The sequence below is a fragment of the Hermetia illucens genome, chromosome 3 (genome assembly GCF_905115235.1).
Source record: "Hermetia illucens chromosome 3, iHerIll2.2.curated.20191125, whole genome shotgun sequence".
Classification (NCBI taxonomy): domain Eukaryota; kingdom Metazoa; phylum Arthropoda; class Insecta; order Diptera; family Stratiomyidae; genus Hermetia; species Hermetia illucens.
The window spans coordinates 161,241,718-161,265,995 of NC_051851.1; the positions used below are offsets into that span (position 1 = coordinate 161,241,718).

The window sequence follows — 24,278 nt, forward strand, 5'->3', positions numbered from 1 at the left end:
ATTACCTACATTATCGCAAGGAAGATCTTCCGGGAAACCTGAAGCTAAGTGGTAATCAATACTTCAAACCAAAACGTGACCACCATGCCGAGGGCTGAATAGTCACAGAGATTAAGATGTGGCCGTGAACGATTAACTCTGAGTACCAGACGACCCCCAGTTTCAACTAGCCTTGCCTAGGCAAAAGGGACTCTGCCGAGATCGACTTATTTTACCCGGTAAAACAAAGGCCATGGCAGTCAATTATGAAGAAACTAAAAACTTAAAAAACTAAAACAGAAGAATTCAACATCATGGCAATCCAACCCTGAGCAAAGGGGCAACCCTGAGCTCTTCAATGCAAAACCTGAGCCTAGGCACAAATTCGCCCCTTATTGAAATGAGAACCCACCCTATTGTGACCCAGTCCTTAATGGACGAGCCGAAGCAGTTCCTCTCTCTCAGAATTCCTGACCACGGACTCTAATTGCAGAGGCTAAAGTCTTACCTATAAGTAAGTATCTGTATTCGGACAGCAAACAGCCCTCTGGCAAAACAATACCTCCGTGCAAAAAGCGTCCGAGCAAACCACCTTCGGGCAAACCACCTTCCGGCAGACCACCTCCGGGCAAACCGTCTCTGGACAGACCGCCTTTGGACAAAATACAACCCCCGGGTTGTGCCAATGTTGAAGGAAAGGATCATCTGGAGGATCTACGGCTAAGGGCAGACCAAAGCGGCAGTGATCTTCTCACGATCCTAACTCTTCGGGTCAAACGGCTGCAAAGAAGGCTCGACCGATAACAGCTAAGTCTTCATTTGCAGCCAAGGCTATCGAAATCGATGGATTGGTCTTATATGACGATACCAATGCCGCCGATTACGATGCACAGCAGTGTCAGCAGCTTAGGAGGAAACTCGTCTTAACTGTATGGACTGCATCCTTGCAAAGGATTACACTACACTTTGAGTCGGTAGGTGTATACCGTAAAATGTTACGGATAAACTTTGCCGACGAAAGCACGAACGAGTGGCTTAGACAGTACTGCTCCTCGTTCAACAATGTTGGGAAGGGTGCGCGACTGACCCGGGAGAGATTTCCTAGCTACCATCCTTTAGAAAGTGCTTTCTCTGGCTTCCAGAAGAGAAGCGTAATGGTGCTGAGGTCCTGGAAAAACTTGGAGTCCAGAATAATCTCAACACCTCCACCTGAATGCTACTAAGTTGCAAAGCAGGAGGAAGAGCCGAAAGGCCGGGAACTTTCCTCACTATCGGCGTCCCTATATCGCATATAAGAAGGCTCGGGAACAAACGGGCTACCGGCTCGACTACAGGCTTCAGACCGTCACATTACAAGTGTCGGCTCCTAATAGCATCGAGGGGAAGGTGCAGCTCACGGCATCTTGGTCTGAACCGTAGATGAGGTCCCACATGTCTCAGATAAATTTGCAGCATTATAAAGCGGCGACTGCACTTATCAATCGGCAGATCAATCACTGCAAGTGACAAGACATGGTGACTTGCTGTATGCCAATGGAAGTGATAGACCCCGCTCCTGCATGTTCGTTTCAAAAGACCTCCAAGCTATCTTGGTTAACGACACCACAACGATCAAATTGACCATAAAAAGCCAACAGGGAGATAAGGAGATCCTATGGTGCTCTGCTTATTTCCCTTATGACGTAGACGAAGCGGAATATTCATCAGAGCTAACCAATATGTCAAAAATAAAAGCATGCGAATAATAGCAGGATGTGATGTCAACGCCCACCATATATACTGGGAAAGTTCCAACATCAACGCGAGAGGATCGAGACGTGAGTATCTGGTAGGAACTGAATGCAGATCCTTAATTTGGGTAATGAACCCGCTTTCTTCAACGTGGTCGGACAAGAGATCATCGACATCACGGTGGCAGAAAGTGGAGAGTTTCAAACGATACGCTCCTTGAACACAAACGCATTGATTTCGTAATAAGCATGGATCCACCTCCACCTACTTCATTTCGGAATCCACGTAACACAGATTGGATGACGGACAAAAGAGAACTGAGCGCCCGAATTATGATCCCTGATAGACGCATTAAATCCATTGCTGGAATTAAGAAAACAACCCAGGTGATCACTAGCAGCATGAGTGAAGCTTTCAAAGAGAGCTGTCTACTCATGATACCAAAGAAGGGTAAAACATCATGATGGAACTCGGACTTGGCAAAACAGTGGAGAACGACAAGGGTGCTCCTCAACCAGGCTCTAAAGTCTGATTGCAGCCCTTGCTGAATTTGGTACAAAAAGGCTCTAAAAGCTTTAAAGAAAAGCATAAGGTTGGCGAAACGATGATCATGGAGATGCTGAGAAGAGACCAACTCTCTTGAGGCAATCTCAAAGCCAAAACTGCTCTTTTTCAAAGAACGTAGCTAGCTATTGGGTTATCTAAGTTTAGAGAGCGGGAGATACACAGAAAACGATGAGGAAACAGCAACCCATTCGTTTGAAGCGCATTTCCCAAGTAGCACCCAAAATCCCTTCTCGGGGCCGACAGACACATACAGCCCTCAACCGGAAGATTGGACTCTGGCATGCAAACTAATTTCACGGGAACCAGTGAAATGGGCATTTAGCTCTTTCCATAGATACAAGTCTGCAGGTCTGGATGACATTATTCCTGCTCTAATAATAGGAGAAGGGATGCCCTGGGCTTACACCTTCGGAATATATACCGGCTTGCCTAGGCCACGCTTATATTCCAACCAGCTGGCGTAATGTGTAGGTAATATTTATTCCCAGACCAGTCTAACTTCCTTTCTGCCAAAAGGAATGGAAAGACTAATAGATCGGTTCATAAGGGATACATATATCCCTAAGTGGCCATTTTACTGTAGGCAACATGCCTGCCAGAAAGACAAGTCCACGGAGACAGCACACCATGAACTAACGGCAAAAATTGAGATGGCAATGTCTAATAAAGAACACGCCTTAGGTGCATTTATGGACATCGAAGGCGCCTTCAATTATGTCTTATTCGCGGTGATTTGCATCGCAGCATGACAGCATGGAATCGGTCTACTGTTGATCAGTTGGATCCTTCACCTACTATAGTTGAGAAAGACCCAGATATTGGTCGGACCCACATATTCAGACAGGGTGTCTTAGGGATTGTCCACAGGGAGGGGTTCTCTTTCCTCTTTTATGGCCCCTGATTATGGACACTCTGTTATGATTCCTGGAGGACACAAAGGTCTTCGCACAAGCATTTGCGGACGACCTAACCGTAACAATTATAGCCAGGTTTGCCGGCACAGTATGTGAACTTTGTTAACGGCAGGAAGCTGCTGCACAGATTCTGAGGCTCGATTGCCTAAGTATTACTGGAGCAATGAGAAATGCGCCGACTGTGGCACTCGAAGCTATTCTAAATTTCCCCCAATCCATTTGTGGTGTTGTCGTCAGATGCTGCTTGGCCGGCTGAACGAAACATTCCTGATGTGGGTGCCAGGGCACTCAAATATTGCTGGTAATGAGGAAGCTGATAGACTGGCTCGCCAATGTTCTGAATCCGCAATGGTTGGGCTAGAACCAGCTTTTGGCATTCGGCCATCTACTGTTAAGTCTACTTTGAATGGAAAAATGGCAAGCATTCACGCAGCCTTATGGAGAAATTTGAACTTCTGCCGGGAGACGAAAATCTTTATGAAGAAACCCGAGGCCACTAGAGTAGCATTTTTGTTGTCTCTTAAAAAGTAGCTCATGAAAACCGTAGTAAGGCTTTTAACGGAACACTGGCCCCTAAACTACCACATGGAAATAATTGGAGCGGCGGAGGAGGAAGTGACAGTTCTGCACTTCGTATTCAGTTGCCCGACCTCCTCAGACCTCAGATCAAGACACCTTGGTAAGGTTTTCTTCAGCGAAGGGTCTGCGCATTCTCTATCTCTCGAGAATTTTCTCAGATTCGCGAAACCATGCGAACTCTGTCGGCGTGAGGCCGAAGAATAGGCGATCTCCGAGGACAGTACAGCGGACTTAGTGAAGATCTGCGTGCTTGGAGGTGCGACTAAAGAATGGAGTCTGATCGCCCAACTTGATAGCCGCTACCTCCAGATGGCAAAAGTGTAGACACTCGCCTATAGAAAACCATGCCACCAGTTTCGGCTTACTCTACAATTCGTATTGTAGAAGTTGAGAAGAGAAAGGAGAAACCCTCAGGCATTTCCTTTGCGATTGTCCAGCTCCAGTTAAAACCGGACTGCTGATACTAGGTTCATAATTCTTTGGGGACCTTATTTGCAGGGCGGAGGAGCTGCTCTCCTCCTTAAATACTACGAGTTGGTTCTGAAGTAGGATGGGTAGAATTATGAGGAATCGGACGGTAACATCAGGAGCGAAATAGATCAGGAATCAATGAGGAAAACCTTAATAGACGGGACTAATATAGTCAAGTCATCAAAAGACATACCCTGGAATAGGAACCAAACTAGAATAAAAATGGAGGTGCGAAAACTTTTCAACCGTACGAAAGAAACCGGGAACTAGAAGAGGCACAAAAGTGCACTGACCGTTTCGGAACGACACATGATAGCGCAAAATGTCACGTGTTGCAGCGAGGTAAAATCCCGTAGGATTTTGAGTTCCAAAGCGAAGTCCGCCAAAATTGCCTCCTGTCACCGTTTTATTTCTTCTTATTATCGGTGACATTCTTCATGCCGCCCTGTCCGGGGGGAGGAATCCAATGGACGATGACATCTCTCCTCAAACATTTCGCCTATGCTGATGACATTTGTTTGCTCTCTCACTATATTACTGGATCATGGACCTGGTCAAATGGCTCTAGATCTAGAAAGGGAAGCAAGTACATTCGAACTGAAAATAAACACCGACAAAACCAAGGTTCTTAGTCTAGCGGATGCATCGCACCCTCCCTATCTGCATTAATGGGCGGAGCATCGAAAGTGCCGGTCAATTTGTATATCTAGGGAAGTAACAGTGGATAGGTCACACATGAAGAAAGGTCGACAATTGCTTTGCGGGCTATTCCATGCAATAGAATCCACTCTCCCAAGACGGGTCGCCCCATGAGCACTTGACGCAGAATAGTAGAGGAGGAGTGTAAGTGTTCTGGGAAGACGTGGATAAAGCTGAAGCCCATTTCAGGCAACCGCTAGCGATGGATTGTTGGTGTGGTTGATGCACTATACTCCACCAAGAGGTGAAAGGCAACCATATATATATATATAAACAAGAACGTGAACTCTTGGGGCAGAGAGTGCATCGCATGCCAGAAGTGTAAAGTCACTGGACATGCTAGGAAGGAAGTAGGTGTACTCCCAACAAAGGTCGACAAGGCACTACCACACTGCACACCTCGATATTATAGGCCTTTACGATACTCATACGACTACAAGTATTGCATCCCGATTATTGATCGGTTTACGCCAATACCACTGAAAGATATAACAACACGGTCATGTGCTGTGGCCCTCTGTCGAGACTGGATTCTGCGTTTTGGTGTTCACCACAGACCAGGGAATGCAATTTGAATCTACTCTCTTCTCGGAGCTCGGAAACTCCTCGGATTCAAGCGTCAGCAGACATCCGCGGTCCAATGAGATAACGTTGGCATTGGACCTTGAAGGCAGCGATTATGATGCGCCGTCCTGATCGCAGATCTTGCTTTTCTATCTGCCTGGCCTCCGTACAGTCGTCCGCGAAGGGTTTGGTGCCAGCCCTGCTGAACTGGTGTTCGGGGAGAACCTTCGATCTGCCCCTCAACAAGAGCGACAGCCTTGGAAGGCCGTATTGTTGCATCTTTTGTATTAGTTTACTTTACTTCATTAATTAATTTGTAAATTATTTTTTTATTTAAGTAAAATATTTTCTGTTAAAATCAAATTGAATTCAATATCTCAAGCAACAACTTTTTCACGTCTCAAAAATGTAAGCTGAGTGGAAGTCGAAGTCCTTTTTCTTTTTCAGGTCCTGTCCATTGAAGTAGAAATCCAGCCATTATGTTTTTTATATCTGACATATCTGCTGTCCCTTTATGGCACTCTGCTCTCCACTCCTGTGGCGAGGTCTAAACTGAGTGGAGAGCGCTGGTGGCGTCATCTGTCCACTGGTATTCGCAACATTCGAAATAAATTTCGAATGCCGCGCCACATCACTACGCACCCAGATGAAACCGAGGGGTTTCAGCGACCGAATCCGGAACTGTGTTCCCCATCAGTCCTTGAAGCGAACGCGCCGTTGTTTAGGGGTGCACACGGGTTCCAGCCTGGATAGGGAAACCGCCTTTTTGAGTCCACCGATCCCGAGCTGGAAGAAATGTTCTCTCCGTTCGAGAACGCGGTACGGACCTTCATAAGGAGGCTGCAGCGGCTTCCGGACGGCCTTCGTCCTGACCAGGACGTGCGTACACGTGTCCAGTTCCTTGGACGCACAGACAGGTGCGGACGAGTGTTGGATGGGAGGAGTGGCCTTGATAAGTCGGGGATTGTCTCTCAGCTGACGCACCAACCCCGACTGTGTGAGACCCGATCTGTCGTCGAATACCGGATCACTTGGGAGTCTCGGGTTCTCCCCGTATACCAGCTCCGCAGGGCTGGCAGCAAATTTCTCTCGGCGGGTTGTACGTAGGCCGAGTAGGACGAGAGGCAAAATTTGGGTCCAGGACGGACCGTCGCGTGCCATAATGGCGGCTTTCAGCTTCCGGTGCCAACGTTCTAGCATCCCATTGGATTGGGGGTGGTATACAGTATTCCGCTGGCGTTTGAACTCCAGGAGTTTGCCTAACTTCGAGAAAAGGGTGGACTCAAATTGCATTCCCTGGTTAATGATGACCACTGCAGGGACGCCAAAGCGAGGTATCCACTCTCGACAGAGGGCTTCGGCACAAGATTTCGCCGTAATGTCTTTCAGAGGTATTGCCTCAGGCCACCGCGTAAAGCTCTCAATGATTGTGAGGCAATACTTGTAACCGTGCGAGTCTCGCAAAGGCCCTACTATGTCGAGGTCTATGGTGTGGAACCGCTTGTAAGTGCGGGGGAATGAGCCCACTTCTTTCCTTACATGCCTGGTAACTTTACACTTTTGGCATGCAATGCACTCTCTGGACCAGTATTTATCGGTGACTAACCGATTTGTTGACCTGATGTCTGGATGCGCTAAGTCGTGAACCGCGTGGAACACTTCCTTGCGAAAGGTGGCCGGAATATATGGCCGAGGTTCCTTTTCCGAGTTCTCGCAGCAGAGAGTGAGGTTCGAGCCGAAGATGGGCAACTCCCGAAATTTGTATTTGTGGTTGGATTTGAGGCTCTGAAGTGCTGCGTCATCCTCCTGAGCCTTAGCAATAGTCGAGAAGTCTAGTGAAGCGGGGATGGTAACCTCGGAGATACGAGATAAAGCATAAGCAACTTTGTTGTCTTTGCCGGACACGTGCTGGATGTCTGACGTAAACTGGCTTATAAAGCTCAAATGTCGAAGCTGACGAGGGGACGCTTTGTCGGGCTTTTGTTTCATAGCATATGCGAGAGGTTTATGGTCCGTGAACACTGTGAACGGCTTGCTTTCAAGGGAGAAGCGGAAGTATTTGATGCTCAAGTACGCGGCGAGCAGTTCACGATCGTAGGTACTGTAGTTCCGTTGAGCAGGGTTCAACTGCCTAGAGAAAAAGCTCAACCGCTGCCAGACGTGATTCACCTTTTGGTGAAGTGCAGCCCCTACTGCGTTGTCAGAGGCATCAACAAAAACGGCTAGAGGTGCATCTTGCAGAGGAAATGCCAAGAGTGTAGAATCAGCCAATTGCTGTCGGGATTTATTGAACGCGCGGACAGCCTCTTCAGACCACACGATCTCTCGTGTGTCCTTAGTTTTGGGGCCAGACAAGTACGCGTTCAAAACGGACTGGTGTTGGGCGGTCTTGGGCAGGAAACGACGATAGAAATTTAGCATGCCCAAGAACCTCCGTAAATCCTTTACAGTTTTCGGACGCGGGAAGCTTGTAATCGCTTGCACCTTGTCTGAGTCGGGTTGTATTCCTTCAGAGGAAATGGAGTGGCCAAGGAATCTCACTTGTGTTTGAAAGAACTTACATTTCTCAACGTTTAGGACTAACACGGAAAAATGCACTCGAGATGGGCTAAGTGCTCAGACTCTGAGGAAGAAGCGACCAAAACATCATCCAAATATACGGAACAGAAGTCGAGGTTTCGCACGACCGAGTGGATGAACCTTTGAAAGGTTTGCGCCGCATTGCACAATCCGAAAATCATCCGGGTAAACTTGAAGAGTCCAAAGGGTGTGCATATTGCCGTCTTTGGTATGTCTTCTGGAGTTACAGAGATTTCATGATAAGGTTTGGTTAAGTCCAAGGTCGAAAAGATGCGGTGATGCGCAAAATCGTGGATGAGTGGAATTGGATATCGGTCAGGAACAGTCTGTGCATTTAGCCTTGTGAAATCCCCACATGGGCGCCATTCGCCGTTTGGCGTAGGGATCATATGCAGTGGGGAAGACCAACAGCTGTTTGAGGGCCTGCAGATACCCTGTCGAACGAGTTGCTGAAGTTTGTACCCATGTTCTGGTGAGGACCGATGCACTCCGGAAGCCCTCCCATTTTCTTGAACCTATCTACTATGTTCGTATGAAACTAATTCTAATTTCATCGCCACCATGTAATTTCACCATCAGATTGATTGGGCAGTCAACTTAGTTCGAAGCTAACATGAATGGTTGACAACCAGCAACTTTGCCATATATAAGCAACCACTTCGCCTCACCTCCAATAATGAATTCAATGTTAATCCTATTTTAATGTACAAAACACCCAACAATGACTGTACAATACCTAGGCAAGAAAACCACCCCTTTGTAGCCTATCAACCCCACACATAATCGCAGGATTATCACTTTCAGCAAAAGATAAAAGGACGAAAAATGTCCACGTGTTGTTGACATTTGCTTTATCTCCATCTCAAGTGACAATCCATAACAATATTTTCGTGGCCTTTTGACCCTTAAATCACAATAGTTCATATATATAATCGCAGACACATAATACGAAGGTAGATTACATGGAATGAGCTAAATATCAACAAATAAAGGAAAGAAGGCGGAAGAATAGGATCCAATGAGTTGCAAACATTTCTACGGATGAACCTACGATTTCTTAGACCTTTCAAGACTGTGGTATTACCAAGAAAAATCAGATTCGTTGAAATTAATCGTCCCTTTCAGATAATTCAGACAAATACCAGAAGGGAATATTTCCCATGAATCCATTCGATTTGAGTCGTTTATATTATACAACGAAGAAAATTTAAATCCTGCCAGTAAACATTTCTACTTCCTCCCTTAATCACTTACCAGAATAAATAGACTCCCCGAACGGCCCACCTTACGTACTTCACGCAGAATCCACCCTTGCGAAACATCAAAATTTCAGGTGGAAAATATTTTTCTCGGAAAACAATGGTTATAAAATATGTCATGCAAATAAAAATCATAGCGAGAACGGAAAAGCATTTTCCAAGGAGAAACGGAAATCCTATTTTCAATCCTTTAGAAAGGAATAGATTTAAATTGAACAAAAGCCACTTTTTCCCCCGACCGCAATGCAAATATACGCTTCTACGCAAATGAATGCTTTCAAGTCTATTCTACTCAGTAGCAACGGAAATAATGTGTTGGAACAAAGCAGGAACAATATCCTCTATTGAAGGAGTTTCTGTAGCCACAACAATACACCACTCGTACCTTGAAAAATGACATCGTACTGCCACCCGTAACCGCACCATATTTTATCTTACTCTGCGATGCTAAATCCTCTGCACTTTTAATATCGTCGGCAGACATCGATTTTGTTAAGAATGCTGCCAAGTTGGCTGTATAGGAGTTGAGCATCATGAGGGCGAAGAACCACCACATTCCCGTTAGGAGTCTCGTCGACGCTGCCCTGAATTACAATGATAATATATGTGCATCGTTAATTCGTTCTAAAGAACTTCTGGTAGCACTTAAAGTACTTTCTTTCATGCGGATTACACAGGAAGCTACCACCAAAGATACTCACTTTGGAAGTAAGTCGCATCCTTGACCCATAAGTGATCCAATAGTGAGCCACATTGAATTTTTCAAATCCCAAACATTCTCAACTTCTTCCGGATTCGGATCGCAAGGGTGTGGATTCTCCCAGTCGTCGGGACACATTCTGTAGGAAAAATTGAGCCATTATATCCAGTCTATTGAACGCAGGACGTGGCAGGAAGCAAAGTTAAAGCTAATCTATATAAATTAATAAGGAAGCCAATGGGTCGCTTCTGTTAGCAAAGCGATTTGTTGAAAACGTGAAAAGGTTTCATTTAACTAAAGTTCGTCTTATCAGCGCTGAAACTTTGCTTGGGAAGGACGCTCGGTAAACCAATGGAATTACTAAGCCCTGGAGAAATATCACAATCCTAAATTTCAAAGAGATTATAATCACGTACCTTGCCAATGCGAAAAGCAACAAAGAAATCAATAGCAAAGCGGATCCCATGTACACCCACACCTCAAACGAGAACGGGGATAGAAATGAGAATAAATCGGGTGGTGCAGGTGTTGCTCGCAGGAACAGGATACTAATCCCCAGAGACATAAAAGGTGATGTGAAATCGACTGCTTTTCGTCGAGCTGATGTTATCGTCAGATCGCAAATAGCCAAGTCAGCTTTCTGAAATTTATATACGAAATTACATTAGGAAGATGACAAAGGACGATATCGGGACCTATCACAAAAACACTCACCCCGTCAAGCAGTTGTCGTATCAATCCATCCCATTGTTTTGTAACTTTATTATAAGCTCCATATTTCCCGTCCGGGGTAAGAACAAATTTATAACTGGCTCCAAGAAGCTGAGCCACGGCATCGATTAAGTCTAAGGAGTACCCTTCGAACCTAGCATTGCCCTCCAAAATCTCACCCTCTTTCGGCTCCCTGTAATAGAATATTCAATGAAGGCAACGCCGAGATACATACTTAAAACGAAAAAAGATGAAACATTCAATTTGGAAAAATCTGTCGAAATAATAATGTGATTCGCATTATCCTTGGGTGGATAAGAGGAATATGTGGCACAAGTGCCACGCGAGCACTTCCACCTGATTTATGCGTGGGAAACCATCGTGATCCAATAAGTACCTGTTGAGAAGGAATGGTGCACCGATCCGTGAGACAACCGTGAATGTTTTGTTATGCAGCTTCTCCTCTATCTTCTTGGAGTAATGTTCATCCGGATCAATAATTTCGCCAAGTCGTTTAACCGGATCCCAGACGGCTATGTCATGGAATTCGGGGCTGTTGTACTCCAGAATGCGAATGGTGAAGAAAGTTCGCTGTCCGTACTCATTGAACTCAATACGGCCTGTTGCTCCCTCGTCTACTCTCTGTAATGCAAAACAGGGTGAGTGAACGTATCCTTTGAAAATTCACTGGGGTAGTTCCAAGTACATCTCCACATACTTGGATCCATGGATACTAGATACTCACCGCTTTAATTTGCTCCACAATTCGTTTACCGAATGGCCATGGTACGCCCTTCTTGCACTGAACTTGAGGCAATTCGATTTCTTCGAACAAATCTAAATGTTTCAAGCCTTTAGCCAATGTCCATACGGCGTCATTGACCAACACCATGCTAGTCTGCAAATAGTAAATTCAATTTAAAGAAGACCCAACCCATTTTTGGAGAATCTTGCCTTAACTCGATCCGATGAAACACGGTAGTGTCGGTCCTGACGCTTCTCACTCTCTTCCCAGTCATGAACGATATTCTTCATCTCAAAACTAGTGGGATCCATTAATCTTCCAGTTGTAATATTTGCTGGTGTGTTTATCAAATCCTCCAAATCGATGGTATGGGTGTCAAGTGAAGGGATGAAATAGCTCTGGAAGGAAGACAATTGTAAAGGAATTGAGTTCCATCGCATCCATTCTTCATGATATATGTACATGGAGCTTGTCCTGTAGAAATATTTATTGATGAATGTACATTTTCTGTCCATATTCTCCCTAAGCAACTGTCCATTTCGTTTGGACTTAAATAAGTTGTTTTGAAGTTAGTGAAGACCTGAAAACTATGACTCTTCCTCCTTACTCGTAACGAATAAATCGAAGGATGGCTTCATAGTCCTGACCTTCTATGAAACCAAAAATTTCTCCAATCAATAGTCAAGGGTGGAAGTGGGTCCTTGATGGCGTAAGGAGTTTTAATGTCGTCATATTGCCAATAATTATCATCATCATCATCATCAACGGCGCAACAACCGGTATTCGGTCCAGGCCTGCTTTAATAAGGAACTCCAGATATCCCGGTTTTGCGCCGAGGTCCACCAATTCGATATCCAGCTGTCTGACGTCCTGACCTACACCATCGCTCCATCTCAGGCAGGGTCTACCTTGTCTTCTTTTTCTACCATAGTCTACCATAGATATTGCCCTTAAAGTCTTTTCGGGCTGGATCATCCTCATCCATACGGATTAGGTGACCCGCCCAACGTAACCCATTAAACCGGATTTTATCCACAACCTGACGGTCATGGTATCGCTAATAGATTTCGTCGTTATGTAGGCTACGAAATCGTTCATCCTTATGTAGGAAGCCAAAAATTCTTCGGAGGATTCTTGTTGGCTTTTAAGTGATAGCAAGTCGGGAATCGGAAGCACCGTACTTCTTCGTCAAAGTCTGCGACACATCCATGCCTCCATGGTGGATTATTAAATCAGCAAACCTTCACACAACTTGCCACAGAACAGGATAAATAACTCAGAAGGCACTAGGCACGACTAATCGGGGGAAAAAGAGCGCGCCTTTAAGGGAGGTCCAGAAATCTCAAGCTGGCTATCCAGCAAGAAAAAAGTGTTTTACGGAAGTTTGTTCAGAGGCGGGCGTAAACCTGGGAGAAAACGTCTGTAGAGTTGTAATGGGACCACTCAGACATATCCAACTCTTTTACTAACACAATACCTCCAGCAGATACGACGGTAATTCTGGCAGCCACCAGAAATAGAGCTGCTGCAAATCTTCACTAGAATAGGGGATAACCAAGGTCCGGACTTGAATTGCATATTGGCCAAGCCTATCACACTCTCGGTGAAGCCTAGACCGAACCTGTTCGCTAAAATGTTCGAAGCGTGCATAAGGGGATATTTCTTGTATCATTGAAGTTGCAGAAGCTAAAACTGGTGACTAACCCATACTCGAGGTGAGCTATACTCCTATAACGTATTATATCTCTACTGTTCACTTCTTTGTGGGGTATGGGGCATCAACAGAGCCTCAGGAATGAGTATTCACAACCGAAGTCGATCTACTCTCTGCCACTCAAGATGAGTGCTGCTCCCGAAGAGCACCTGCACCATCTTGGCCTGCGCGGTCTCGGCGTTTCTGGAGGTGCAGTCTGCCACAGCCGATAAAGTCAACGAGGTGTACGCACTCCCGTGGTTGTGGAAGTCTCTAGAGAGACACGTCAAGAAGTGGAAGACCCGAAAGCAATGATGACGACACTTGCGAACGCTGTGTCCAAACTTCCGACGACTGTAGGTACTTTTCATTCGAAAGGGTAGATCTCGATCGCTGTCACGGTTGAGGTGTGCTTCCCGAAAAGGGCTTTCGGGTCACACGCTAGGGCCCTCATCGGCTCCGACGATTTGCTGGTACCACCGTAAATTCAGAGCTCAAATGACTATATGCACCACCGGATACAATTTCAATGCAACAAAAAACTAGGTTCCCTGAGTGCCTCGGTGACGGCTACTCAAAGCGCAGTACCACACCGCCTTACAATATTCGACCCTCTGACCGGGCGTTGCTTTCGGTTCTCCCCGTACCTCGTACAAACACGTTGATATCTGAAAACTTGTGACTAGCTGCCGCGAACTCCTCTCCCACCCACACTTGCGGCTACAGGCAGGTGGACTTGAGGTTCGGACTGCGTGGAACGTTTTCTTGGCGATTCGTTTTGGAGGACATTAGGACCCCCATTTTAGGTGAGGACTTCCTATGTCACTATGAGCTGCAGAACAAAGCCTTAATATATCCCGCAACCTCTTTGAAATCGGCAGGAAAAATTTCCATTCGCATTTCGGCACTGCTGCGAAAATATCGCAACATCACTAGTAGTTTCTCCGAGCCGGTTTAGCACGATGTACAGCACCACGTCAACAATACCGGCTACCCGATGTTCTGAAAGGTGCACCTCTATAACCCCAGAAGCTAACTGTTGCAGGGAAAGACGATCCCATGAGACAGGGTATTTGCAGACCTTCCAATAACTGTTCGTCATCTCCACTCCATTTGGTCCCTAAGTCAAACAGCGAATAGATGCCTTGGGGAGATTACACACTGGATGTCACACAATTCCCCTCTGGTACCCTATTTCACTCATCCATAATTCCCCCATAAAAAAAACTGTCGTATTTTCCCGACGGATTGCCAAATCGATGTTGCTCTCGGAGACATACTGAAAACGGCTATCTGCACACCTCTCGGACTCTTCGAGTTCAACATTCGGCATGTGCAACACTGCGCAAACTTTTCAGAGGTTCGTTTACTCTGCCCTACGACATTTAAACTTGTGTTTCGTTTACATGGATATTGTTTTTGGCGTCTCTTCTTCTGAACATTTGGACCATCTGGCATGCATTTTTCAACGTCTCCTCGAGGCCGGTTTTGTACTTAACGTTAAAAAGTGTAAATTCCTTCAACAGCAGGTAAAGTTTTTAGGCCACATGATCTCCCTTGAGGGAAACCAACCGGATGCAGACAAGATTCAGGCCATCATAGACTTCCTACAACCTAAAACGGTCAAGGATCCGCAAGGGTTTTTGGGCATATTAAACTTTTATTGTCGTTTCTTGCCCAAAGCCACACAACATAAAGCGATCCTCAATCCCAACTTGTCTGGACCCAAGACTAAAGACTCATGCGTGATTACGCGGTCTACAGAGGCGTCCAGACTTTTGAGCTAGCCAAACGACAGCTGGCTGACGCTTTATTCTTGTCATTTCCTCGAACAGATGCACCCCTAGGTGTATTCGTCGATGCCTCAGACATCGCAGTAGGTGCTGCCCTTCATCTAAAGGCAAATCTGGCAGCCGTTGAGCTTCTTTTCCAAGAAATGGAATACAGTTCAACAGAACTACAGCACCTATGATCGTGAGCTATTAGTTTTTTTGATACTCTGTGTTCACGGACCACAAGCCTCTTACCTTCGCTTTTAAGCAGTAGCCTAACAAAGCGTCCCTTCGAAAACTCCGGCTACTGAGTTTCATAAGCTAGTTTACTTCGAACATCCAGCACGTGTCCGGCAAGGATAATGTAGTTGCAGACGGTTTGTCACGCGTTTCAGAGGCTAAAATGCCTGCCAGGGTCGATTTTTCGGCAATCGCCGAGGCACAGAAGGATGACGCAATGCTCTGAAGCACTGCGTCCTCAGGGACAATTCCAAATACAAATTTCCACAGTTTCCCCTTTTCGGCTTAACCTCCGAAATAGTCTGCGAGACCTCTGAAAAAGGACCTAGGCCATATATTCCGCCCATTTTCTCAAGGAAGTATTCCATACAATACACCAGGGGCCACTAGTAGATATTTTTGGCCACTAGTAGATATTTTTGGCCATCAATGAATAAGGATTTTAACTCCTATGCCAGACAGTGCATCGCGTGCCAGAAGTAAAGTCACCAAGCATGTACAGACGGAGGTAGGCACATTTCCTTGGGCTACAAAGCGTGTTCGTACGATTTACATCGACATTATTGGCCCCTTGCGAGGTCGGCATGGCTTCAAGTATTGCTTCTCAATCATCGATAGGTTCACGCGGTAGCCTAAAGTAATACCTCCGGTGGAGATTTTTGCACAATCGTACGTCGAGGGCCTTGGTCGTGAATGGATCTCACGCTATGCAGGTTCTGAACGTCTCCTTTAGGCTGGGCGTTCTAAACGTTGAAAAATACAAATTCCTACAGAAGCAGGTGAAATTTCTCGGCCACATGATTACCCCTGAAGGAATCCAACCAGACCCAGACATGGTTGAAGCGAAAAAAAACTTTTCCCTGCCAACCAGGGTGAAAGATCTGGGAAGGTTCTTGAGTATGTTCGTCCATGAATGAAACGCAGCGGTAGACGCCGCTCTTCACCAACGGGTGAATCAAACCTAGCAACCATTGAGCTTTCTTTCAAAACAATTCAACCAAGCTCAGCGTAACTACAGCGTCAATGATCTTGAGCTTCTCACCGCGTACCGCTCCATTAAATACTTTCGTTTCTCGCATAAGGGCGGGCCATTCACAGCGTTCACCACAAGCTCCTTACTTGCGCGCTCAAAAAAAGCCCGACAAAGCATCTCCTCGCCAACTCGCCAGCTATGCGATACCCAAGTGTCTCGAAAAGACAACGTTGTCGCGGACGCTTTGTCTCGAATCTCGGATGTCGCAGTCCCAGCCGCGGTGGATTTTATGGCAATCGACGAAGCGCAGAAAGACGACGCAGAGCTTCAAAGCCTGAAGGCAAACACCAAATACAAGTTCAAGAAGTTTCCTATCTTCAGCTCCTACCTTATCTGCGAGACCTCAGACAAGGGACTTAGGACATTCATAACGGGCGATTTTTACAAGGAAGTATTTCACGTAGTACCCGATCTTGCGCACCCAGGTATCAGGACGACGATCCGGTTAATCACTGAAAATTGCCTCTGGCCATCCATGAGCAAAGACGTAAACTCCTAGGCCAGACAGTGCATCGCGTGTGAAAATGGCAGAAGCTTGTGTTGGAACCTAAAGCTAGTAAACATTCAAGCGACCCTGAGATGGTGGAGTGGGAAAAGTGCTGAAGTCGGTAATGACTGTTATAAGTGGCTGATGATCTGAAAGGCCTTTAGGTTGGGACTCTAATTTCCGTGAAGTGACATCACTGAAACTACAAAATGGTTACCAGGTTAAAAGAAAATTTGTCAATATTAGAATGGGTCACTTGCCATTTCATCAACAGCTACCCGATTGAAAGACAAGTATCTTGTATTCACCGGCATCCCTTTTATTAATATTGGAATCACCCTCTTAAGTTGGCCAATATGTTACACTTACCTCCTGCAATATACTCGGTGAAAAACATCCTGCGATATTATCGCCCTGGCAAGGATATTGCACTACGCAGGAGGTGTGTTCTATACTTTTAGGTTGCTTAGGCCTAAAGAGAGGACGGAAAAAGTATTAGGCCCGGAATATGCGCAACATTAAGTATTGTGATAATGAAACTGAAAAGCAATTTGCGTGAATTCTGTAAACTCCGCAAAGGAGTGAACAGGTGCAATGACAAAGTGGGATTTGGCGATGGTCCAAAGGCCATCCTTAGTCCTTTGGTGGCCTTATGACCGAGAAAAATGACGCAAACGATCCAAACGAGCCAACCACGCTACTGAACGGACAAAGGCATTTCTATGAATAACACTCTGAGGCCCTATAGACCGGAGATTTCGAAGTTTTCGGCACAACGTGCGCGTTCCAGTCTCAAATGCAAACTACTGAATGTAGAACAAGACTTCCTTATGAGGTTTGACGGGTTCGCCTACTTTATTGTTGGCCCAAATTTTGTGTATTTTGTGTATGGACACTCATTTAATGTCTCCTTGAGGACGAGGAGGAACTGTATATAAGAATGTCAAAATAGTGAACGCCTTATAGTTTACCAATGCTGTGCTTGGGGTCAAAGTTTGATAGTTTTATTTTAAGTGTATTCGCTCTGTATCCATAATTGACAACAAATACCTTTAATGGTTTTTTTGGTATTCTCCCAACTGCCATATGTCTCACAAGACTCTACTGTCGTCCGTAAAAACTACCCTATCTCGTCACGAAACACGATCGATTGGCTCAAATAGTACTATTCCGCACTCAAGGGCGTGTGGGAGGGTCCACGACTAACACTGAAGAAGGAAGGTGTCGTGAGTTGCTATCGCTTTCAAATGAAGAACGTAAGGCATCGTCCATCTGGATGTTGCTGAGCATCATAGCAGGAGAGAAGACCCATTGGACCGATTGGGAACTTTTCTTACTATTGGTATTCCTGAACAATATAATAAAATAAGAAGGTTGGGGAACAAACGGAGTACTCACTCTACTACGGGCTTGGGATCGTAATGTTTCCTATCTGAAGAGTAAATAAGGTGCAATATTTACCAAATAAATTGACCTACAAATACTGAAGTGCAAAGGTCCGTTTGCACAGCCCATAAGCTATGAGAGTCCGTTTCAAATTTACCTCTTCATTTTTGTTTCAATGAAGCTTTTTATATAGACTGACTCCCCGATATTTCATTTCTTTTTGTTGTGGTTTTATTTGGATTAACTGAAGGATCATGCCTAAGGCACCAAATGTCTATCAGATCAACGGCACGCTGTATATTTCTACACACCGTTCCAAACTCGCTGAGCGTGCATTGGCAAATTTTGCAGTTCGCATAGTAATGAGTCTATCAGCATACTACACAGAAGTGGCGACAGCACACCTCCTTGGAGGCAACCTTTCGTTGCTTCTGCTGTTAGGTGGCGATCGACAACCACTTCAACACAAAATAGCATGGACCCACTTAATTCAAGCATCATCAACAGAATGCGCTGTGGCGGCATCACAGAGTTTTTGAAAAGGCGCACAGTCAAACGGCTCTTTAATGTCCACGAGCAGACCTATCGCATACTCACCCTTCAGAGTTGCATCCTCTATCTTTGAAACCAAAAAATGAAATACAGACTCACAGGACTTTCTACGCTGGTAAGCATGTTGGTTTTCATTAAGTGGGTGCGACTTAAGTGTCTTCCCACGAATGTAACGCTCAACCCGTCTCTCCAAACCTTTCAACAAGAATGAAGTAAAGCTCATCTGTCTGAAGCTCTTTGGATTTGAATAGTCATCTTCCCCGAGTTTCGGTATGAAGACTACCTTCACCTTCTGCGAAGAAGCCAAAACAAGACTTGCTAGAAAAATATGTCTTAGCAATCGCTGTAAGTGCTCCATACCCTCCTTTTGCATTGCTGGATAGATGCCATCCATACCAGGTGCTTTGAAATGTTCAAAGGACAATATGACAGCTCTCATCTTTTCATAGGTAACAACAGCTTTCACTGTGTTCCAGTTCCCCCTGCAGCACTTGTTGAAGGGGTTGTAAGAACCGCCAACTCTCCCCTTACCACTTGTCTGACCTGTTCTCGCGGGTGGTGTACTTCCAGGAGGGTCTGTACTGATTCCAGCCTCGAGCTCGTGAAAGTACCGTGGGGTTTTCTAAAAGAGTTCAACTTGGCCGACTCATCCCTCTCACTTTCCATTTCCAGTTCCTCACAGTACGCTTGCAGTTCCCGATTCCACCAAGGAACCGTTTTACAGCTTTGGCCTCGGGAAGTAGGACAAGCCTCTTCATAGCTCCCTAAAAGTGTGCAGTTCAGAGTTTCCGATTGATCTTCAAGCGCCAAAGGAGTTCTTAGTCGCCTAGGGAACTCTATTGCCAAGAAATTCATTGAACTTTATCCAATTCGTTTATCTAAGATTTCGTCTTTGTATTGCAGACTGTTCGCCCGCAAGTCATATCGAATTCTAGATATGGGTAACCTGACAGTGAGACCTCGTCTAGAACCCGCCAGTGTGTAATCAATTCTAACACTTTTGAAGTACAGATTGTTAGGTCAATTGCTTCACTTCTTCTCGGTCCCACGAGCATAGGGGCGCACCCTACGATTGCGGCCATGAGACCGCCCGAAATGATGAAATCAAATAGCTTCTCTCCTCTTGGATTGCATTTGCTACTGCCTCAGCAAATATGTTAAGCATTCATATCGCAACCTATGAAGAGTTTGAGACCACTTGATTCTGCATACGGAACCAGACCCTTTAGCTCTTGTGTGAGTAAATGATACAAATAATCATAGGGTAAATAAGCGGAGGCAACTATATGTTTTTCCTCTCGCCGTTAATCAGATTTTGTACGATGACCGTAACTAAGTCCTGAAAACAGAACCGTCTCAGCATGGTTGCCTCTAACCCTCTTGACATTAGAACACAAGCTCTCGGTCTTATGAATCTTTCATCGCAGAAGATCCTAGCCCCCTTTACTGATCCAATGCCACAGATTATGTTAAATCGAACCCATGACTCTTGCACCAGAGAAATCTAGGGGCAGTTCTGCAGCTTTTTCAGCTTCGCTGCCGGCAGATAGGAAGAGGTTCTGGTATTCTGTAGGTTAATTTGACAAACCTTTATGTTTTTCGACATAAACTTAGTCTAATATGTAATGAAAAACTGTTAAAAACGTATGCCGCGGTCCGCGTGTGACGGGGTTTCCCCCACACCGTACGCCAGAAGCTCGATCCTCTCATGTTTGATTTGTCTGAAGAAAGGTGCACTTGGAGCAGTTCCCATTTCCTCCTCCATAAAAGAGGTCTTATCTCATCCCGCAGAGCATTCGTCTGTTTTCCACTTAGCGCCTTAACCGATTTGCGGTGTCCGGTTTGCATAGATTCGATCACTCGAACTGGCATCAAGTTAGTTCCGTTCACGTCTCTGGCTTCCCTATCTTCCGCCTGTTCCTTGGAAGATGTAGGAGAAGTTACTAGCAAGATTCACTCTGTAGCCCCTTCACCAGTGCGAACGCCCATACGGGGGTTCCGTCAATGTATGCACTATCCTTCGCACGCAGCTCCATTGTGGGAGAGTGCACCGAAGATGCTGCGATTTGCTCTATATTGTGGGAGTTGAACCATCATTGTTCTTCGTTCTCAAAATGGAGATAATGCTCTACAGTTTCCTGATATGACTGAATTTCAGTCTATGTAGGAAAAAGTGGAGCACCATATGGTGACTTCCCCTGAACACATTCAGACTCTTTTGGTCCAGTTCGAAAACCAAGTTGAAATCCTCCACCTTTGTAGATTTGTCCTTCCTGACATTCATAAACTTTACCCTCCAGTGTCCAAAGTCCATGTCCGGACTCTGTTCACCCAGCATGCGGATGATGTACTTTGCCTTCTTTCGAGGGCCCGATAACCAACATCTGACATATTCTACCCCACGTAGCGCAATGTTCCCAATAGTGAACTTGAGCCGACCGCCGGAATTCAAAGCCGGGATTGCCTGCTGGAGCCACTTTCAGGCAGCCTCGTCAGTGCACTCCAAATGGAGAAGTGCATTGCGAAAACTTTGATTGTTAAATCGTGGCTTCGTTCCAGACTCCAGCATTTTTTTCCACAGGCATTCCCGAAGGATAGTAAATTGTCCCTCTGACATTTTGCCATCCTTGGAGGAAACTCCCACGGCAGCAGTCAGAACTGAGGCTACAGCTTGCGCATACGTCCGCATCCGGGACCAGCTTCATTGAGATCTTTCTCGCTGATTTGATCACCTCCCTGGATGTAAGCCCTGGTGAGGAGCACAATAAAACGTTGGCCACTTGAGATTTGTTGGTCTTACGCTTTCTGCGCGCATTGCCGCTGACAGAGAGTCTGGTGCGTCTAATGTGGATTTTACCGGGGTACCAGTTTATCCCCTCCTTCCGCCGAAGATTCCCTTTGCTTGCGTCCAATTTCTCTGGACATTACCGTACCAAGGGGTACAGCTACGTCCATGTCCTCATTCAAGGTACTTCAGCTTCCTTCGCAGTGCCTTCCTCTGCCGCCGGCTTGGGGCCTTCCCAGGTTCACGATACCCGGGCCGCTTGGATGCATTTCCACATACTGGCGTTAAACCAGTAGCATCCAGGTTACCAGCTTCCCCTTCTTCCCTTTTTCCTGGTAAGGGTAAAGAAGAAGGTTCTGACAGGCAGGATTCAGCCTGTAGTCCTGTAATGTAGAAGGGGTACAGAACCGTATATCCTGCTCATTTTTTCACCATGTGTCATCGCTATGAACAACGTTCTGCAAATAGGGTTTTTCTAACAATATAGAGCTCCTAGCATGACCAATATCCTTAAATTAATAAAGGAACCTCCACCTCCATATCAATTATAAAGAGAGATTGGAAAGTGACAACATAAAAGGCAATTGCAAGTCTCCAGAAATTGAAATTTAACACTCTGAACATTCACAAAGATAATCGTTTCGAATTTTTCTTGGCCGTAAAACCTATTTTTAACTTAATAGGAAAAATTTCCTAGAAGTAATACATGGAAGATTTGACGACCTTAAATAAATTTATTCACTGTAGGAAATCAGAAGGAGCCAATGATATTATGGCAATACACGGAATACGCTCGCAAGGCAATCTTTATGATTATTTCGCCTACAGCCAATTTCGTCCTATCCATAAACCTAGAACATGTCTACGTGCCTACTATGCAGGCATAAACTGAAATCAATCAATAAATATTCAACCCAACCAAATCCATTACAATCACATCAAACTCACCTCATACTCTCCCAGCATTTTTAGCTCATTCGCCTGTCGCATAACATCCAAAATCTTCTCCGAGGAACAATGAAGGATAAAAACATGTTCGTTGCTTGCCTTAACGTCTTTGAGCAGAGGCCGATAATCGGGGCCTTCACCCAACCGTCTTAAGCCAATCGGAAGATTTCCAGGACTATGAAGCTGTAGAACATCTTGTAATTGCATTATATCTACGGATAATAAGGACGAAAATAATACAATTATAGAGAGCTAAAGAATTCAATATGTATCAGCTTAGGCCTATTGGATCTTATTAACAGATGTTTATTAGCAGAATTTATTGGTAGGAAAACAGATGCTGTGCGGATGAGGACGTGTGCACATACGATGGAGAAGTTGGATCCTTTGCAGGCTATCTCCTCTCCTTGCTGTGGGGGTGAAGTATAATAGGGAACGGCAAGTGCTAGAAACCATATTTCTCTGTGCATGAGCTATGGCGGAAAGGATGGCAGTTATATGGCCAGGATACAATGCTGTTATCCTTATACGTCTATAAATATGCACACAGCAGCTAATAAATATTGGATCCTTATAGTTGGTCTTGGTCTTGGCATTAAGCCTTCCGCATGGCGGTCTGGGAATTGTTGAGTTTACTTGATAATCAGATCATCGAAAATTCAATTACTGAAATCGTTTGAGCAACGGAATTCCTCCAGCACATTTCATACTTAATCGCTCCTGCTAAATTTGAACTGATCCAATTATTATTAAAGACACTGAAACATAGCACTTGGGAGGCTTCCTCATTCAAGTGGGAGGGTGAGTGTCAGTGTTCATACTCTGAAAACCAACCACACCTTGAATTTCTAATCAGTGGGAACAGACAGTTCAACAGTAATCGGCTCGGATTCCGATTACACAGGGCTTACACCAATTACCGGAGGTGAGATAGCGCATTAGAAGCAACCAAAACGATAGCATGTAATGCGATATTTTCTATCGAGCCTGAGGTAAACCCAATGTTCTGAACATCGACCGTATAGGATGCTCAGTTACCCACAAATATACTATCTAGTTGGGTAGTACAGCAGCCACAAATTGTTAGTATGGAATCGAGTTCCGTCTAATGGAATATTCATAATTTTGCCTACCCAACAGCCGGGGATGTATCCTGCAATGGTTTATTGAATGAGTAAAACGATCCTCCAACAAATGACTTTCAACACTGCAAATCCATTCTGAATGTACTGTCGATAGTTAAATTTGAATAACGAAAGCATAATTTCCATTGACTATAATTTATTCAGCTTCGAATAAATTGTTTGGAAACACAATTCCAGTGTTTTATTATGCAACGTTTATTTATGAGGATGTGGTGTACGCTGCCACCAGCTATTGGTTGGAAGAGTCATAGCAGCTACTTATAAGCGACCATAAATGTCACGGTGGTACCAGGACCAAAGTTCAAAGCCACTTTCCAATTAATCGTTCAATTTTGCCTCTATTGTTTGAGGTAATAACCCGGAAGCCATAAAGGTCGAAAGATAATAATCCTCCGACCATCATCACTTCTACATTTATAAATGTCTATAAAAATGGTTGCAATTTTTTTCAATATATTTCCGAGGATATATCGCTTGTCAAGCACGAAAATGAGGGTGTAGTGAGCTCCAGTCTTAACTGATCCAGGTAACTTACCCTTAATGACTCACCTTGAAATCACAGTCTTATCCATTTCATTTCCTCTTGACAGTGTCTTACCCCTTCAAAATAAAATTGTTGCGAACAGGGAAAAAGGTATCACTATGCTCAATCCTACCTAATCTCTCTTGTTGTTAGATCCTACGACAGTCGACGCTTCAGGTCCCCAGGACTCCTGCGATGAGTTGCCAGATCTCTCA

General features: G+C 45.1%; 1 protein-coding gene across 2 annotated transcripts in view; it reads right to left on the reverse strand.

Moving 5' to 3' along the window:
• LOC119652674 (glutamate receptor ionotropic, kainate 2) overlaps nt 1–24,278 on the reverse strand; it is a 51,090-nt gene that overhangs the window by 17,278 nt on the left and 9,534 nt on the right. For both annotated transcript variants that reach the window (XM_038056940.1, XM_038056939.1), the window contains exons 5-12: nt 22,396–22,607; nt 11,709–11,897; nt 11,500–11,652; nt 11,152–11,396; nt 10,758–10,947; nt 10,460–10,683; nt 10,045–10,182; nt 9,729–9,927 (exon numbers count right to left, since the gene is read on the reverse strand). In XM_038056940.1, coding sequence (XP_037912868.1) covers nt 9,729–9,927; nt 10,045–10,182; nt 10,460–10,683; nt 10,758–10,947; nt 11,152–11,396; nt 11,500–11,652; nt 11,709–11,897; nt 22,396–22,607 — 1,550 coding nt within the window. The remainder of the gene's footprint in view (nt 1–9,728; nt 9,928–10,044; nt 10,183–10,459; nt 10,684–10,757; nt 10,948–11,151; nt 11,397–11,499; nt 11,653–11,708; nt 11,898–22,395; nt 22,608–24,278) is intronic.